The sequence below is a fragment of the Pezoporus wallicus genome, unplaced genomic scaffold (genome assembly GCF_028554395.1).
Source record: "Pezoporus wallicus isolate ANWC-B61680 ecotype Strahan unplaced genomic scaffold, APGP_CSIRO_Pwel_v1 contig_10790, whole genome shotgun sequence".
NCBI classification, from domain to species: Eukaryota; Metazoa; Chordata; class Aves; order Psittaciformes; family Psittacidae; genus Pezoporus; species Pezoporus wallicus.
The window spans coordinates 109,013-125,133 of NW_026640522.1; the positions used below are offsets into that span (position 1 = coordinate 109,013).

The following is a 16,121-nucleotide window of genomic DNA, read 5'->3' on the forward strand; positions in this document are numbered from 1 at the left end:
TGCCTCTGCTCTTCCCATTTCCCGGAGCAGCCAGATCTGGCCTGGAAAGCCTGCAGCAGCGCAGGGCTCGGACCACTTTTGGGCACCAGCCTGCTCCAAGCCACACAAGAGGATGGAGATGCCTTTGGGGATGGAGAGCTCATGCTGACCCTCAAACCATGCCTCTTCCAGGAGATGGCTGAAGCCACCATTAGTCTGAAAGCAGCTTCTTCCTCAGAGCCCAAGGGCTTAGAACCAAGGAGCCTGGGCATGTTTGCAGGGGGCCAGGGGGTGCTCAGCCAAAAAGGCTGGGGCTGCAGACTCAAACATGACCACGGTCTTGGTCCATGGGGAGGTCCCAGGACCGGCTGTGGAGCTCCCATCTCACTCCTTGAGGGAAGCTGGTGCTTTAGGAACATCTCAAACACACTGTGACAGCCCCAGCCTAGGGTTTGGTCAAGCCACCACACCTCCACCAGCCTGTGGGATGGGGTAAACCAGGACAATCCCCCAGAGCCTCAGGGAGCTTCCTGCAGCCCAAAGGCAGGGGCTGCACACTCCAGCCCCCCAGATCAACCCTAACCATCACACGGGATGCATTTAACCCCAGAGGAACCTCAGATACATCAGTATTTTTGACAAGGGCCTGCAGGGCCAGGCCAAGGGGAATGGCTTTAACCTGCCAGAGGGGAGACTGAGATGAGCTCTTAGGCAGAAGCTCTTCCCTGGGAGGGTGCTGAGGTGCTGGCACAGGGTGCCCAGAGAAGCTGTGGCTGCCCCATCGCTGGCAGTGTTCAAGGCCAGGTTGGACACAGGGGCTTGGAGCAAGCTGCTCTAGTGGAAGGTGTCCCTGCCTGTGGCAGGGGTTGGAGCTGGACGAGCTTTGAGGTCCCTTCCAACCCAAACCAGGCTGGGGTTCTGTGATTTGGCACCAAACCAGGGACCTGGGAGGCCCAACCCCCCATCCCCCCAACCTCCCCAGCATCACCCCCCCGTGGGAAGGAACAAACAAGAAAAGCCTTTTTCATTTTTTTATAAAAAGATCAATGAAAAATTTATTTATAAATTTCGCACTCTGGGGCTACACGTCTCTATCATACACTCAGGAATATGCTGTACTGTACAGACTTTATCCAGTTAGAAATGATCATATAGTGACCCACATACAGCTTCAATATAAGCCTAAAAATCCTTAACATTAATTAACATAATTAAAAAAGGTATTCGCATCTAAAGGAAAATCTACAGAAAAACTCCTTTCTGGAGCAATCTGTGCATCAGCTTCAATGTCTGCTTATTCCACTGACATTAGCAATATATTCTTCTTACAAAAATAATAATAAGACCACTGCTGGAAGGCACCAGTCATGCCCGAAGGAGCCTCCCCCACCTGCCTCTTTCCTTGCTTTTCCTTGTACTCCCCGTTTTGGCGTGAAGGGTCAGCAGCACGATGAGCCAACGAGGGGGGCCGGGGGGGGGGGAACCCTCATTTCAATTTGAATCAATCTGCATCCCTTTTATTTCTCAGGATCAAGAGAGACGGGGGGTGGGGGGGGTGGGGGTTGCATAGAAAATTGAAACTCCAGGGACTAGGAAGGGCAGCAGCTTTTCAGTAAAATACAACAGGGATGTAAAAATACATCAACTCACAATTTCAGAGCAAACCCCCGTCCCCAACGTACAGACTCCCCAAATCTCAGTGTGTCCAAAGCTCCAGGAGGCTGGACAGGAACAATACTTTTCTTCAATGACTCACCCAGCAATTCACACAGGAGATTCACAGTCTCAATAGGTATTTTATAAAAATATAAATATGGGTTACATCATGTTGTCTTTACAACACTGGACAGAGCTCCCTTTAGACTGGGTTTATAACCAAGGCTTCTTTTTAAAAACTCCATCTAGAACTTGGCTTTACAATACACTTTTAATACCATGTCATAAATGTTATGACATTTCCTTGTGGCAAATCCATTTAGTCAAAATAAAAACAAAAAATAATATAAATGTGCAACCATCTGGTAACGACGACAAAACCTTGCTAGAAAAGATCTTGTTCCCACCCCGTCACTGTCACACAGAAGCACCAGGGGAGGTGCTGGACACCCCCTTCCATGCTCACAGAGAAGACTTGGGCCAAGCAGTTCCTTGGGAATGGCAGCATCGGCAGCAGGCGCTTGCGACAGGGCTGCTTCTCTTCTGCGTCTTGAAATCTGGAGCTTTTAAAAGAATCATCTCAAAGAGTTGAAGTGGAGAAAAACCAAAACCAAGCTGCAGTGAACCCACTGGAGACAAAGCTGGATATTCAGTGCAATGGGGAATCATCATGGCAGACTCAAGTGTTTTAGTTTTAAGACTACAACAACAAGAAGAAGGCATATTTCCCAAACCGTATTTCTGAAACACTCACCACCAGCTTCCAACAAAACCAGGCTCACAATCTTCACCCACAAATATATACAGACATGATAAATAGTTAAGACACAACCCAAATAAACCAGCAGGTAACTATTTGCCTTTTTTAATGGGAATGGTTGGGATGCAGGGAGTGAGAGAGGGAGGAGTGGGGAGGCGACAGTGAGACGGATGGCTTTAGTGCAGATGGACAGGGCTGAAGGACCAACGGGAGAGAGGAGACTTCGGAAATCTTCCGCATTTTCCAAATGGATGTTCTTGTGCCATAGCAATAAAAAGCAGCATTTGCGATTATACGTGCAGTCACTTCCGAATGCGACTTCGGGTGGCTTCCTCTTCCTCCCTTTCTTTTATAAATATATATATGGAGATATATATCATATAAAAGACGGGTGAATCTACAGACATCAAAGGAGTCGTTCTGCATTGAGAAGTGTTATCCAAGTTTCACCAAAAGAAAAAAAATAATAAAATTCCCAAACTATTTTCAGTAGTTTTCCGGCACCTCTCCAGGCAGCAGAGAGCGCTCGCGGCCCTTCCTGTGCAAAAGCAGCTCCTCTGCCTCCAGAGTTTATTCACTTCTTTAAAAGAAACACAAAAACACAAGTCCAGGATTTGCTAATCCTCCTTTACTCATAAAACCAGAAGGATTCAATGTCTTTTCCTGGGATCTCACGTGTGCTAAACGGATTCAAGGTGGGTGAGAACACAGATTCTCTTCAGACACCCATAAAAAAACGAAACAAAAAAGAACCAGAGGAGAAAACCCAACGCAAAATACAACAAAACAAGAGCAGTTGGGGCGAGAAAACCGTGTCGGTCGTATTCCAATGGAGTCGCCTTGGGGAAGAGACAAAAATCAGTGGTGGGAAAACACTGGGAGCTTCCTGGAAGAGGAAGGTTTTCCCACTTTTCCTTGCCGGGAAGGGCTGCCGGGAGCCCCCAGCCCATGACAGGGCCTCAGGGGGAACCGGGCACTGGGACAGGGGAGTGAGGGGGGTTCTGGGGAGCGTTGAAATGAATTCGCTTCTGAGCCAGATACTTCAGGTCGGCGGGATGAGGCCAAGGGGAGCGGGGAGGGAGGATTAAATATTAGCGGGGAGGGGACGGGGGAGCCCTTAAAGCATCTGCCCAGATGTCAAACTGAAACCGTGAATACTGTGAGTGCAGCCGAGGTAGATGGAGGAGAAAAAAAAACACAAAACAAAACGTATTACAGTAGGAAAACAACCCTTGGAAGGAAAACAACAACAACGAAACAACTTTCGAAGCAGGCGAACGGTGGCGCTTTGCGGGGGGCCCGGGTCTTCGCCAAATAAACCCCGCGCGGGGCCGGGAGCAGCTTTGGCGGCCGGGTGAGGGGAGGAGGGAGGGGGGGGTTGGTCCCGGCATCACCGGGCACCGGCGGAGTATTTGGCCTTGGTGATCAGGTAGAGGACGATGTCCTGGTGGCCCCCGAAGGCGGCGATGTGCAGCGCGCTCCAGCCGTCCCGGTTGGCCAGGCGAATGTCGGCACCGAACTTGACGAGGAGCTTGACGAGCTCCAGGTTGCCGTCGATGACGGACTGGTGCAGAGCCGTCTGCCCCTCGGGCCCGAAGGAGTTGACGTTGAACTCGCAGTTCGTCATGTTCTGCAGCAGCGACTGCAGCTCCTTCGTGTTCCCGCGCCGCACCGCCTCCTGGAACACGCGCTGGCTCGGCGGCGGCGCCGCGCACGGGGACACCTCGCTCTGGCTCATGCCGCCGCCTCCCGCCCGCCGCCCCGCAGGGACGGCGCCGCCTCCGCCCGCGCGGGCATGCGGTGGGGCTGCGGCGGAGCTGCTGCGGGCGCTGCTGCTGCTGCTGCTGCTGCGGGCGCTGCTGCTGCTGCTGGTGGTGGTGGTGGTGGTGGTCTTGCTGGTGCCGGCGCACAGCGCTCGGGCCCCGCCGCCGATCCCCGCCGGTCCCGTCCCACCGCACAGCTCTCGCTGGCGCCGCCGGCCCCGCGCCGCGCCTTTTACCCGCCCTTTTATTAGCATAACAATGTCACGGTCGTGGCGTCAGCAAGGGGGCGGGGCGCCGCACAGCGCCCCCATTGGAACCGCCGGGAGGGGAGACACGCCCCTCCCCGCCCTCCGCCGTGAGCCGCGCGGGAGGGGGCGGTGGGGGGCGCTCCTGGCTCGGCTCGGCTCGGCCCGGCCCGACTCGGCTCGGCTCGGCTCAACTCGGCTCGGCTCAACTCGGCTCGGCTCGGCTCGGCTCGGCTCGGCTCGGCTCGGACCGTTTCGGCTCGGCTCTGCCGTGCTCGACTCGACTCGTGCCGGAGCCCGGCTCGGCTCGGCTCGGCTCGGACCGTTTCGGCTCGGCTCTGCCGTGCTCGGCTCGGACCGTTTCGGCTCGGCTCTGCCGTGCTCGACTCGACTCGTGCCGGAGCCCGGCTCGGCTCGGCTCGGCTGGGCCATGCCCCAGCCCGACTCGGCGCGGTGGCCGCAGGCAGGGGGCACTAACACCCAGGCCGCGCCTCCCGCAGCGCTGCGCTGGAACCGGGCAGAGCCCGTCCCCAACCGGGACCCCTCCTGGACCCCGCCGGCCCAGCGGGGGCTGCGGGTTTGGGTCCCCGTGACCCAAGAGAAGGGAAAAGCAGCCCAATGACCGAGGGCTGTCCGCGGCGCCCGTTTGGCCTCGGGGAGCAAACGGCGAAGGCGGGGGAGGATGCGGCATTTGGCCGGCCGGAGCGGAACGGGAGGTGCGGGAAGAAAGGAATAAGAGTGTTGTAAAGTGGGGGCAGAGCTGCTGTCACCTGCACGCGCCCACTCGTCCGTTTGGGGACGGAAAGGGAGGAATTGGCCAATTGCTCAGTTCAGACTCAGACGATGAAAGACACCGCCTCGGAGCCTCCCGTCGTGTCTTCCGTGGTTTGAAAAACCCTGTGTCCATCAGGACGGGAAGCGGCCCCCACTGGGTCCTGCTCCTTCGCTGGGGCAGTCAGACCAGCCCGATCCCGGCTGTAAGGTGCTGTGTGAAGGAGCTCCAGTTTCTCCTCCCACAAGGGTCTGCTTCTCTTGTCTATTTCTGCAGCTGGTTTGTCCCATCCCCATCCTATCCCAGAATCACAGAATCAGCCAGGTTGGAAAAGACATTTAAACTCAAGTCCAACCATTCCCAGCACTGCCAAGACCACCCATGGCACTGGGGGCCTCATCTCCACGATGTGTGAACACTTCCGGGGATGGTGACTCCAGCATTGCCCTGAGCAGCCTGTTCCAATGTCTCACCTTATCCCCTTCTCCATTCCTATCCTATACCCATCTCCACACCCATTCCCATGTCCATGCCTACCTCCCTGTCTTCATCCCATCTGTCTCCACCCTCATCCTGTGTCCATCCCCATCCACTCCCTGTTCATCCTACTTCCATGCCCATCACCACCTCCTCCCAGCACCCATCCTATCCCAATCCCTATCCCATCCCCATCTATCCCTGACTGGTCTCCATGTCTCCCCCCATTTTGCTTCACTGCCAGAGCGCTTCCATCACATCTTTCTAATGTGAACATGTCAAACTGCATCATCCTAATGGAAAAGGGTGAATCAGGCTGCAGCCATGGACAGAGGCTTTCCTATCCTTTCCCGGTGTCCTGTGCATGGAGCTTCTCCCAGGTTAACCTGGATATGAGGCAGAAGCTCTTCCCTGAGAGGGTGCTGAGGCGCTGGCACAGGGTGCCCAGAGAAGCTGTGGCTGCCCCATCCCTGGCAGTGTTCAAGGCCAGGTTGGACACAGGGGCTTGGAGCAAGCTGCTCCAGTGGAAGGTGTCCCTGCTCGTGGCAGGGGTTGGAATGAACTGCATGAGTTTTAAGGTTCCTTCCAACCCAAACCAGGTTCAGATTCCATAATCCCAGTGTCACTGAGGTATTGACCCCCCCCGGCACAGGACACAGAGGTGAGTTCAGGCCTCAGGCTCCACGTAAGAACCAGGTTTGACCAAGGAAGATTCCCCCTGGCCTGTCTCATCCCCCTGAGGGCCTCAGCCTGGGCAGGAGGTGGTGGCTCTGTCCTCATCACCTGAGCCGTGCTGGCACTGGGGGACACTGGTGTCAATTCCTGCCCTCCTCGCCCGCTGCTGTCCTGATGAGGTGAACGGTGGAGCGTGCCATGAGTCATGGTGACTCACGGGGAGTTACAGTTGTGCCCAGGGGTCTGGCACAGCCCAGAGCACCAAGAGCCACAGAACAGCCTTTAGCTGGGGAGTGCTGCAGGCATGGCAGTCACCCTGCAAAGCCATCATGGCAAAGCTGGCCAAGGGGAAGCAGCATAGGATCACAGAGTCAGACTGGTTTGGTTTGGAAGGGACCTGAAAGCTCCTCCAGCTCCAACCCCTGCCGCGGGCAGGGACACCTTCCACTAGAGCAGCTTGCTCCAAGCCCCTGTGTCCAACCTGGCCTTGAACACTGCCAGGGATGGGGCAGCCACAGCTTCCCTGGGCATCGTGTGCCAGCATGTGGCAGTTCTGCCTGAGCTTGGTGGTGTGGTGGTTGCAGTGGCCTGGGTGCCAAGGCTCACCCTCTCCTTTCCGCTCCTAAATATCCCAGGACAGCTGATGTGATGCATTTACAGGCTGTATCCTGGGAGGTGTCGATCCCTCTCAGAGACCCGTGGGAGAGTGGGAATTGCTCACACCTCCCCGGTCTGGGGCTCGGCCAGTTACATCCTCGCAAGCAAATCTGCGTTTGCCAGTGACACTGGTGAGAAAAGCCAAGAGCCCGGGCAGGGACCCAGCCATGCAAATGTTCAGGGCTGGCAGGTGGGGGCAGGACTCGGCCTGGGAACGGCGCCAGAGAGGAGGAAAACAGCAAAAAACAACCCAGGAAAAAAAAAAACTAAACCGGCCCTTTTGCAATCCTGCATCTCAGCTCCGGTTTGGTCCCGGCTCCGGAACAGGAGCGGAGCCGGTGCGGTGTGACGGCCGCGCCAGGTCCCCGCACAGCGCCGGCGAGGAGCTGCGGTGGGCACCGGGAGGCCCCTTTCCTCCCCCCTGTGCTCACTCGGTGGGGCCCCCAAAACCAGGAGAGTCGTGTCCCCCGTGTCCCCCGTGTCGTCCCCCCCCCCAAGTGATTCGTCTGCTCCCCTCTGCGCGCAGGGGAAGCCGCGGCCGGGCGAGCTCCGGCGGCGGGAGGCGGGAGCAGGACCCGGCGTTGCAGTGCCGGAGCGGGCGCTCACGCTGCAGCCGCGGCACAAATCTCCCTCTCGAGAGACCGAGTTCCCCGCCGGGCGGGAGGAGGAGCGGCGGCGGGGCTGCAGCCACCCTGCGCCGGGCGCGTTGTGCCGGGCACGTCGCGCCCGCTCCCAACAAAGCCAAGCGGGCACTGCCCGCGCTCCGGATGAGGCAGCGAGAGCCCAGCCACCCCCGGAGGCCTCCTCCTGGGGAGCCCGGAGCGGGGGGACGGATGCGGGGCAGGCGGGAGGGGGCGTGCCCCCACTTAATTCATTAGGATGTGTCGGGGAGCGTGGGAAAGACGGGAGCGTTTCTTCCCAGCGCTGAGCCCCAGCGGAGGCGCGCGCGGAGCGACCTGCCCGCGCCGCTCCCGCAGGAAGCGCCGAGGTTTCCTCTGCCGCCGGGCCCGCTCGAGCTCTGCCCGCGGCTCCTGGGCAGAGCGGGTGCCAGGGCCCCCGGGGGGAACGTGGCGCTTGGCCGAGGCCGCCTGCCCGGGCCTGGGGATGCAGCGGGGAAGGGAGCCCGTGTGGGGTGCGGGTGGGAGCAGGGCTCCTTGTGCAGATCCGCCCTTGGATCCGTGTGGAGATCTTCACTTTTGCAGGGGGGAGCTCTGCCCCAGGGAGCTGCTCCTGGCAAGGGAGCCGCAGGGAAGGGGCTGCGGGTGTGTGTGTGTCTCAGGAGAAAACCTTCCTCTGCGCTGCCTGTGAGCTGCAGTGCTTACAGTGGGGCATAAGCAGGGGCACGCACAGCAACGGGACGAGCCTCCTGCTCTCCCCATGGACACCACACCCCGTGAGCACCCAGGCAGTGCCCTGGGTGGGCTGGGCTCCTGCCTGGCCTGTGGGCAGAAGCTGGGATTTGTAAGAGAAACCTCGTGCTTGTGTGGTGCAGACACATGTGAGGGGTCCCCGCGTCCTCTGCAGGGAGCAGAGCCCTCATGGGTGGTTCAGGGAAGCCCTGGGGACAAGGGGAGGCTCCAGGATCCTCCAGCCTCCTGGGACACCCACACTGTAGGGGCCACCATGGGAATGTGGGCTGGGGACTGCCACTTCCCACAGGTGCCACCGTGGGTGCTGGTCTGCGTGTTCCTCCCCTCCCAGCCTGTGACAAATGGGATTTAAAACCTGAGCGAGACCCAAACATGGTTATAACCCTGTGCATGGCCATTGTCCTTGGGGCAGACACAGGCAGGGTCATCACTGCCTGCCTGGCCTCTGGGCTGGAGGACCCCAGGTGCTGCAGGGGCTGCAGTGGAGCACCTGGGCTGTGCATGTTGGGTGGTCGCACCACAGCTCAGCCTCTGACCATTCCAGTGTCCTGTCACCAGTCCTTATCCTGTTGGAAATGGTGCAGCTCTTCTGACGTAAACCACAGCCTCTATCATAGTGAGAATCATAGAATCCTAGACTGGTTTGGGTTGGAAGGGACCTGAAAACTCCTCCAGCTCCAACCCCTGCCACAGGCAGGGACACCTTCCACTAGAGCAGCTTGCTCCAAGCCCCTGTGTCCAACCTGGCCTTGAACACTGCCAGGGAGGAGGCATCCCCATGTCCATGGGAAAGATTCTGTTTGCACAGGAGGCCACCAACTGGGACACTGTGGGAGCTGGAGAGCTCCTGCCTGGTGACACAGGCAGAGTCCCCCAGTTGTGCTGGTGTCCCGGTGCTGCTGGGCCACAGTGATGGCTGTGCCATCACCTTGACTGATGTCCCTGCTGCAGCTGAGCACTCATGTACCAAACTGCCCTGGCTTGAGCCCATGTTCTGCGGCACTGGTATCATTCCATGTGCCTGGCAATTGTTTGTAGGGCTTCTGGTGCTGGAAAACTGGTACTTGGAGGGACCAAATACCCACTTTGTGGTGATGATGCAGTCAACTGAAGATACCTTAGTGGTATGTGGCCTGGGCCAACCTCTTCATCTTTGGCTATAATTACCTTGCCCTGGGCCACCAGAATGAGCTTGTGTTGAATCCCCTGTTGGTGGAGGGCTTTGGCACTGGGAAATGCTCATCTCCTGAGACATGCGGTCCCCAGGGCCACTTGTTTGATGGTGCTGTGCGGTCACTCCTTGGTGGTGCTGCTGGAATGGGGGTACCCAACACGGGGACTGCCTCAGTGGGGACATCCCTGGGGCCGAAGCGTGCTCAGGGGTGACATGGCCATACCCGCTGTGGGGCACACGGTGAGGCAGGCCTGGTGAGCTGGTAGAAGCTCATTTGCCTGAGAGTCATGCCCACATATTGGCAGCCGATGGGAGGCTCCGGTCCCAGGCTATTTCCCAGGGAGCAAACATCCTCTTGATGCAAATCTCCCTCCTCACGTGGCACCGACACCTCTCTCCTCTCCCACCCCCGGCGAGGGGCCAGCAGGAGCGACCCCCTGCCCGTGGGAGCTGCGGCTCTTCTGTGTGGGGCAGCAAAGGGCCTGAGCTCGCAGCCAGCCTCAGGCTTGGCAGCGCTGGGCCCGTGCCCAGGAACACACCAGCTTGTTTGAACCCGGCAGCCGAGCAACTGGGAGCGCGATCGGAGCATCCGGCTGTAAGCGCAGCTCCGCATCCAGGATGGGCAGCGGGACAGCCCTCGCCCTCCTGCTCCTCCCTGCTCCGGCAGCTGCCTGCAGCACCGGCCAGCCCTGGTTCAAGGCACAAAGTCACGTCAGGGAAAACCGAGCTGATTCCTCCGAGCCGGTCAAATAAGCGATGAGGTTTCCGCTCCAGATTACAGGAGGAAGGAAGTTTGCTCGGAAGAGGATGGGGATAAGGTGGGGGAGAAAGGAGGGAAGCACATTCCTGCCTGATGAGGAACAATGTTGATATATTCATTTGTAAACTAAAGCTGGCCTGAGTGCCAAACACCTTGTCCCCATCAAGCTCTGAGGATATGTGAGGTGTACACAAGGCGAGGAGAGGAACCTGCCTCACATCCGATGCAGCGTGTGATTCCTCAGGGTGCTCATTGAGGTCTCATTCAGGCTGGCGGGATAATAAACGCTTCCTGGTGCTGTGTCATCACAGGGTCCCCCTGTGATCGCATCCTGCAATACAGGGGCAGGAGCTGTGTGCAGGGGAAGTGACGTGGGGACCTAAGGGGATCAAAGGGCTCTTGGCATGGGCAGCCCACCCACCCCTGTGACACTACTGCCACATGATCAAATGGCTCCATAAACCCACGGAGGGCTCGATGCTGCCCTAAGAAATGTTAAACATTTGTATGGCACAAACAGTGGGATTTTTAATATGTATTTTGTTAAGTAGCTGGGTAGGGGAACACTGTTGAAGGTTGATTAAAAACCTGGTTTGGCTCCCTTTGATCTGTATCCACCATTCAAAACTGAGCAATTTATTACTTCCTGGATGCTCCTCAAGGCGAGTCCTATGTGGAGCTTGATGTTGTGTGTCTGTGACTGGAGATGATCCTGCTGCACAGATCCTGCCTGCAGGCAGCAGAAAGGGAGAGGTGCTGTGCTGGGTCTCAGCTGCTGTTCCCGGCCCCAGGAGCTGGATGAGACCCTTTGGGAACTGTTTTGTTCCATGCCCACATGGAACACGACCTGCTTATGTCTGTCCTCAGCTTATGTCCCCCTACAGCAGGTTCCAGTGTGGCAAGCCTGCCCAGCACAAGTGCCAGCAGCCCAGGCAGTGAGCACAAGAGCTTCCCACAGACTGACAGGGATGGCAGGGAGATAAAGTGCTGGAGGTGGCCAGGAGGGATCCTGCCACCCCCAGGGATCACAGGAATGGGCTCTTCCCCACAGCTGTGTGGCCAGGAGTCCCCAGGGCAAGGGACAGGGTTAGTGAGCCCCACTGTTCCCCTGCCAGTTCCCCTCCGCACTGGAAGCACTGGCAGTGAAGAGAAACCACAGCTCCCAGACCCCAGTGAACAGAGGCTGGCAGTGCCCCGGGGGTGCTGCGGACACGCAGGGCTGCAGCTCTGACCTCCCGGGTGAATCATGTTGGGGTCGCTCAGGCGCTTCCCCCAGGCGGGGTCCGGAAAGGCTCCTCGCTGAAGCACCGCTCACTGCAGGGGCCGGCAGCATCCCTGCTTCCCAAGGCAAGCCCTGGCGCGGCAGGATGCTGACACAAGCGCGAGTCCGTGTGGAGCCGGGGGTTTGGGCTGCTGAGGGTAGAGGGGCTGTGGCAAAGCAGGACCTTGTCCTCCTTCTGCTCATGGGACACTCGTCAGGGTCCGCACGTGCTGCTCCAGGGACGCGAGGGTCTGGTTGCCCACAAGGACGTGATAAGGCACATAAGCATTCATAGAGGAGGTGGCAGGATGCACTGGAGGAGCTGAGCATCGAGGGCACTGGCACCAGAGGGGAGTGACTGTAAGGGCACGCTGCTTCCAGGCATTGAACGGGTCACCTGGACACACAGGGACAGTGGGAAAACCCCCGAGGCAGAGGACAGCACAAGGCTGAGGGTGGCAAACCCAGCACCCTGTGGCCATGGGGCAGTGGGTGCCCCAGGGGGGTGCTGAGGGTCCCTCAGCAGGGATCCCACGTGCCCCTTTCTGCAGGTCTCCCACCACCCAGCCTGGACACTTGATGGGAAGCCTTGTAACAATGCCAGTGCAGCAGAACACACTTTATCCTCTGCTGTCGCTGCTGGGCCCCAAACTGTTGCACCAGAAACATAACTCGGAGGTAAAAGTGAAGAGGAAATTCCCTTAGACAGAGGGAATTAAGAAATTAATGCCTAGAGAGTGCGCAGCTGGAAAGGCAGGACATAAACCAGTTCCTCCATGTCTACAACTGAGGAGTAACAAAATGTGGAAAAATGATGGCACTAAGGGTGATACCCAACCAAGAGACATGGGGACGGAGGTGATGGTGAAAAAGTGGGTTTAGGGCACATGTACAGCAGCCGGTGTCAAAATAGTCAGTGCCCTGCAGTACAGCCGGAGCAGGGGGTCTCACTGGTGCATGACCCTGGTCCCACAGATACTGCTTTGATGGTGATGCTCAGCCATGGAGGAGGCTTTCATTCCAAGCTCTACCAAGCCAAGGGCAGGGAAGGAGGGAAAATAACCCTCCAGCCCCCCCTGGAAACACAGATCCTTGTAGTTGCTTCTGGCCAGCACCAGACCCACAAGCCATCGTGTCCTGATGGGAAGGGGAGAAGCTCAGCATCCCTGCCCTTAAACAGGCACAGGGTGGGCACAGGGGTCCTCTGCCATCTTCTGATGGAAATCAGGACAAAACAGCACACACTGACCATAGGAAGTGTCACCAGGGTCAACAGGGACCGCTGGGGTGCAGTATGGGGATGGCCACCTTATAAGGTCACTTGTAGTAAACGCTGGGCAGGAGCTATGGAAATAGGGATGTTTAAAGTGGAAAAAGTGATTTTTTGCCCATGGGCTGAGCTGGGAGGGGTGAGATGTCCCTGGGGGAAGGCACTGTGTAGCCAGGAGCTCGGGGAGAGGGGACGCGAGCCTCGGGCTGCCTATGGGTAAATGTCCCAGCAGTGCTCAGCCCCTCGGGACATCAACCCCTGTGGCCACACATTGCCTCCGAGGATGGAGAAGGCTCAGGGGGGACCTGATCACTGCTTACAACTGCCTGACAGGAGGATGGAGCCAGGAGGGGCTGGGCTCTGCTCCCAAGGAACAAGGGATGGGACAAGAGGAAACGGCCTCAAGCTGCCCCAGGGCAGGTTTAGATGGAGCTGAGGAACAATTCCTGCCCCAGAGGGTGCTCAGGCATTGGAACAGGCTGCCCAGGGCAGGGCTGCAGTCACCATCCCTGCAAGTGTTCACACCCCGTGGAGACGAGGCCTCAGTGCCATGGGGCAGTGGTGGCCTTGGCAGTGCTGGGGTAAGGGTTGGACTGGGTGAGCTTAAAGGGCTTTTCCAACCTGGTTGATTCTGTGATGCTGTGAATGCCAGGAGAGCTTCCGGGAGAGCTGGACCAGGGTCACTGTGGATGCTGGGGATGGGTTGTGGTATAAGACAAGTCCCACAGGCCGGGGAGTGAGCTGGCACTGGAGGTGCTCTCTGCCCTTTGCTGCTGTTAGGAACACAGCTCCCAGCACCCCAGCATGAGCCCCTGGGCAAGGATGCTGGGGCTTGATGGGTGCCATGCGGTTGGCACTGCCTGGGTGGTGTTTGGGAGAGCTCTGCCACCCTCTTGCCATGTCCAGCCTGGAAGGAGGCAGAGCTAAAGCAAAGGCTCCGTCCTCCAGCCAATTCTGGTTTGATCTCATGGAGGTCACTTACTTTCGGCTGTCCCAAACCATCAGTGCAAGTGGGACAGTCCCCTCCACTGCAGACCCTGAAACAAGAGCCCTTCCCTTCCAGCCCCGCACCCCAAACCCAGGGCCCCAAATCTGTGTCCATCGCCCTGTGGAGCCCCTGTGTCCTCCCTCAACTCAGCTCATAGATGGTCTGCTTGTCCCTGCTGGTGACAAGAACATCCCGAAACTGGGAGACAACGCGTCCAAAATGGGAGCCTTCCCAGAACACCTTCCCGCAGCCGGTGCAGCAATAGAAGTGAGTGAGCTTGGCGTTGTCCAGCACCCCCGGGGGGATGGCAGCGACCTGCAGCACCGTGCCCCCTGCCAGCACTGGGCCCTCCGGCCGCTCGGGGTGTGTGGAGCAGCAGGGCTGGGCTGTGCCATGGGAGGACACAGCAGCACCGCAGCCCCGATGGGGCTTCTCCTCACAGCTCACCAGGCAGCCTGTGGGAAGAGAGGACAGCAGATAAACCATCAGGCAGTAGCATGAGGAGCGGTGTCTGTCCTCAGCCACACGAACCACTGTGAGGTGTCTGTCATCCCTGCGGGGAGTCCAGGCCCTGTGATGCATCCCGGTGATGAGCATCCTGGGAGTCTGGGAGAAGGTGGCCACCAGCACCCACCAACTGCCTGCCCCGAGCACGGCACCCGGGCAGCCTCCTGTCCCCAGCAGCTCCTCCGTTGTGTTCTGAGCCTGGGCAGCATCGGGTCTGCACCAGTAACTGCACCAGTGCTTCTGCAGTACAGGATTTACCTCCCTGTGCAGGTCAGGTGAGGCTTCTCTCCAGTGTGGGCTGTGTCCCCCCCCAGCCTGGGCTATCTTACAGGGCAAGCAAACAGCAAGGGAAGCCCTTACTGCTGCTTTCATTACACACAGCCATTAACAGCTGTCTGCAGTGCTCATAGAATAGTGGAATCCCAGACTGGTTTGGGTTGAAGGGACCTAAAAGCTCATCCAGTTTCAACTCCCTGCCATGGACAGGGACACCTTCCACTAGAGCAGCTTGCTCCAAGCCCTGTCCAACCTGGCACCCACAATTCTCAGACCTGCCCAAGAACACTGGTGTTAGGGGTGTGTGTGACACCCAGCAAGGGGCACAGTGTGGTGCAACCTGGGGCCATGTCCTGTGAGGGGTCCCGTGTCCTGGGCCCTGTCCTGGGTTGCATCACTGCCATCACTGAGTGCCACCAGCCCTGTGACATTCCTGGCAGCTCATGCAGGCTTCCCAACATCCAGGCAGTGGAAGCCAAGGGCTGAGCTGCCTCCCATCCATCAGGAGCTGCAGCCGGGGGTGGCTCTGCTCACTGCCATGGATGACTCAGTTTTGGCAGGGGGGGGCTCAGCCTGCCCAGGCATCAAGACAAAAGGTATCCTGCATCGCTCCAGCAGCACCTCTGGGCACCCAGCCTGCCCCTCTGGGGGTGCAGACGAAGCTGTGCTGGGAGCCAGCTGTGACACAGGAACACCCCTATTCCCAGGTGGCTTTTCCCTGCATCCCAACGCCAGCAGGAGCTGGGGTATGCTAGGGATTACTGTGGGATGAGGACAGCCCTGGAATGGCCACTGTGTCCCAGCACAGACCCCATGGCTGCCAGGCAGGGCTTGGACCCACCACTGCATGAGCAAAAAGAGCCACAGTCCAGGAGAGCTGCAGGAGGCTCAGCTCACACCGGCCTCTGGTTCAGGGGGATCCCCCGAGCCCCCCAGGCCCTTCCACATCTTCCCAGAGGAGACAACGAGCCCAGTCTGGTGGGGGTGGTGCCCCCTCATTCCCAGCAGACACCCAGCCACACGCAGGGTCAAGCCTGTCACTGCACGTGTTCTCAGGGTGTTTTGCAGACCAGCCCTGGACCAGCTCACAACCTCAGGGCTGGGGTCTGCTGACACAACACAAGCAGCCCGAAGCTCAGACCCAGCCACTGGCCCAGAACTGAGCTCACCATTGCTGTGCCCTGGGCATCCCACGGCCCCTCTCATGGATGTGCCTTTCCCACATCCTCTCCATTTCCTTGGGACACAGCATCCATTCTCAGAGAGGAACCAGTGACTTCATTTTCCCATTTTCACCCAGTTTGGCATGAGATAAAGCACCGGGGCTGCTCTCAGGACATCCCTGAGCTGGCTGGAGCAAGGATGTGAAGGAGAATCCCTGTTCCCAGGGTTTCCTCCAGGACAGAGCCCATCAGTAGGTGGCAGATCCCTCTGCCCTGTGCTGCACGATGTTGTGGGGTGGCCTCAGCCTGGGTATGCTGAGGAGGCCAAGCTGCAGGATGCACCTTCAAGCACAGGAACCACAGACAAC

General features: G+C 58.4%; 2 protein-coding genes across 2 annotated transcripts in view; both read right to left on the minus strand.

The window, feature by feature from the left end:
- Window positions 1–1,755: 1,755 nt before the first annotated feature.
- On the minus strand, window positions 1,756–4,225 carry NRARP (NOTCH regulated ankyrin repeat protein). The gene has a single exon (XM_057419290.1). It carries the CDS (start codon window positions 4,131–4,133, stop codon window positions 3,786–3,788), a length of 348 nt encoding a protein of 115 aa, XP_057275273.1. The 5' UTR covers window positions 4,134–4,225; the 3' UTR covers window positions 1,756–3,785.
- A 9,561-nt stretch (window positions 4,226–13,786) lies between these two features.
- EXD3 (exonuclease 3'-5' domain containing 3) overlaps window positions 13,787–16,121 on the minus strand; it is a 287,857-nt gene continuing 285,522 nt past the window's right edge. Inside the window, 1 exon segment of the mRNA XM_057419277.1 lies at window positions 13,787–14,262. Coding sequence (XP_057275260.1) covers window positions 13,949–14,262 — 314 coding nt within the window. The 3' untranslated portion in view covers window positions 13,787–13,948.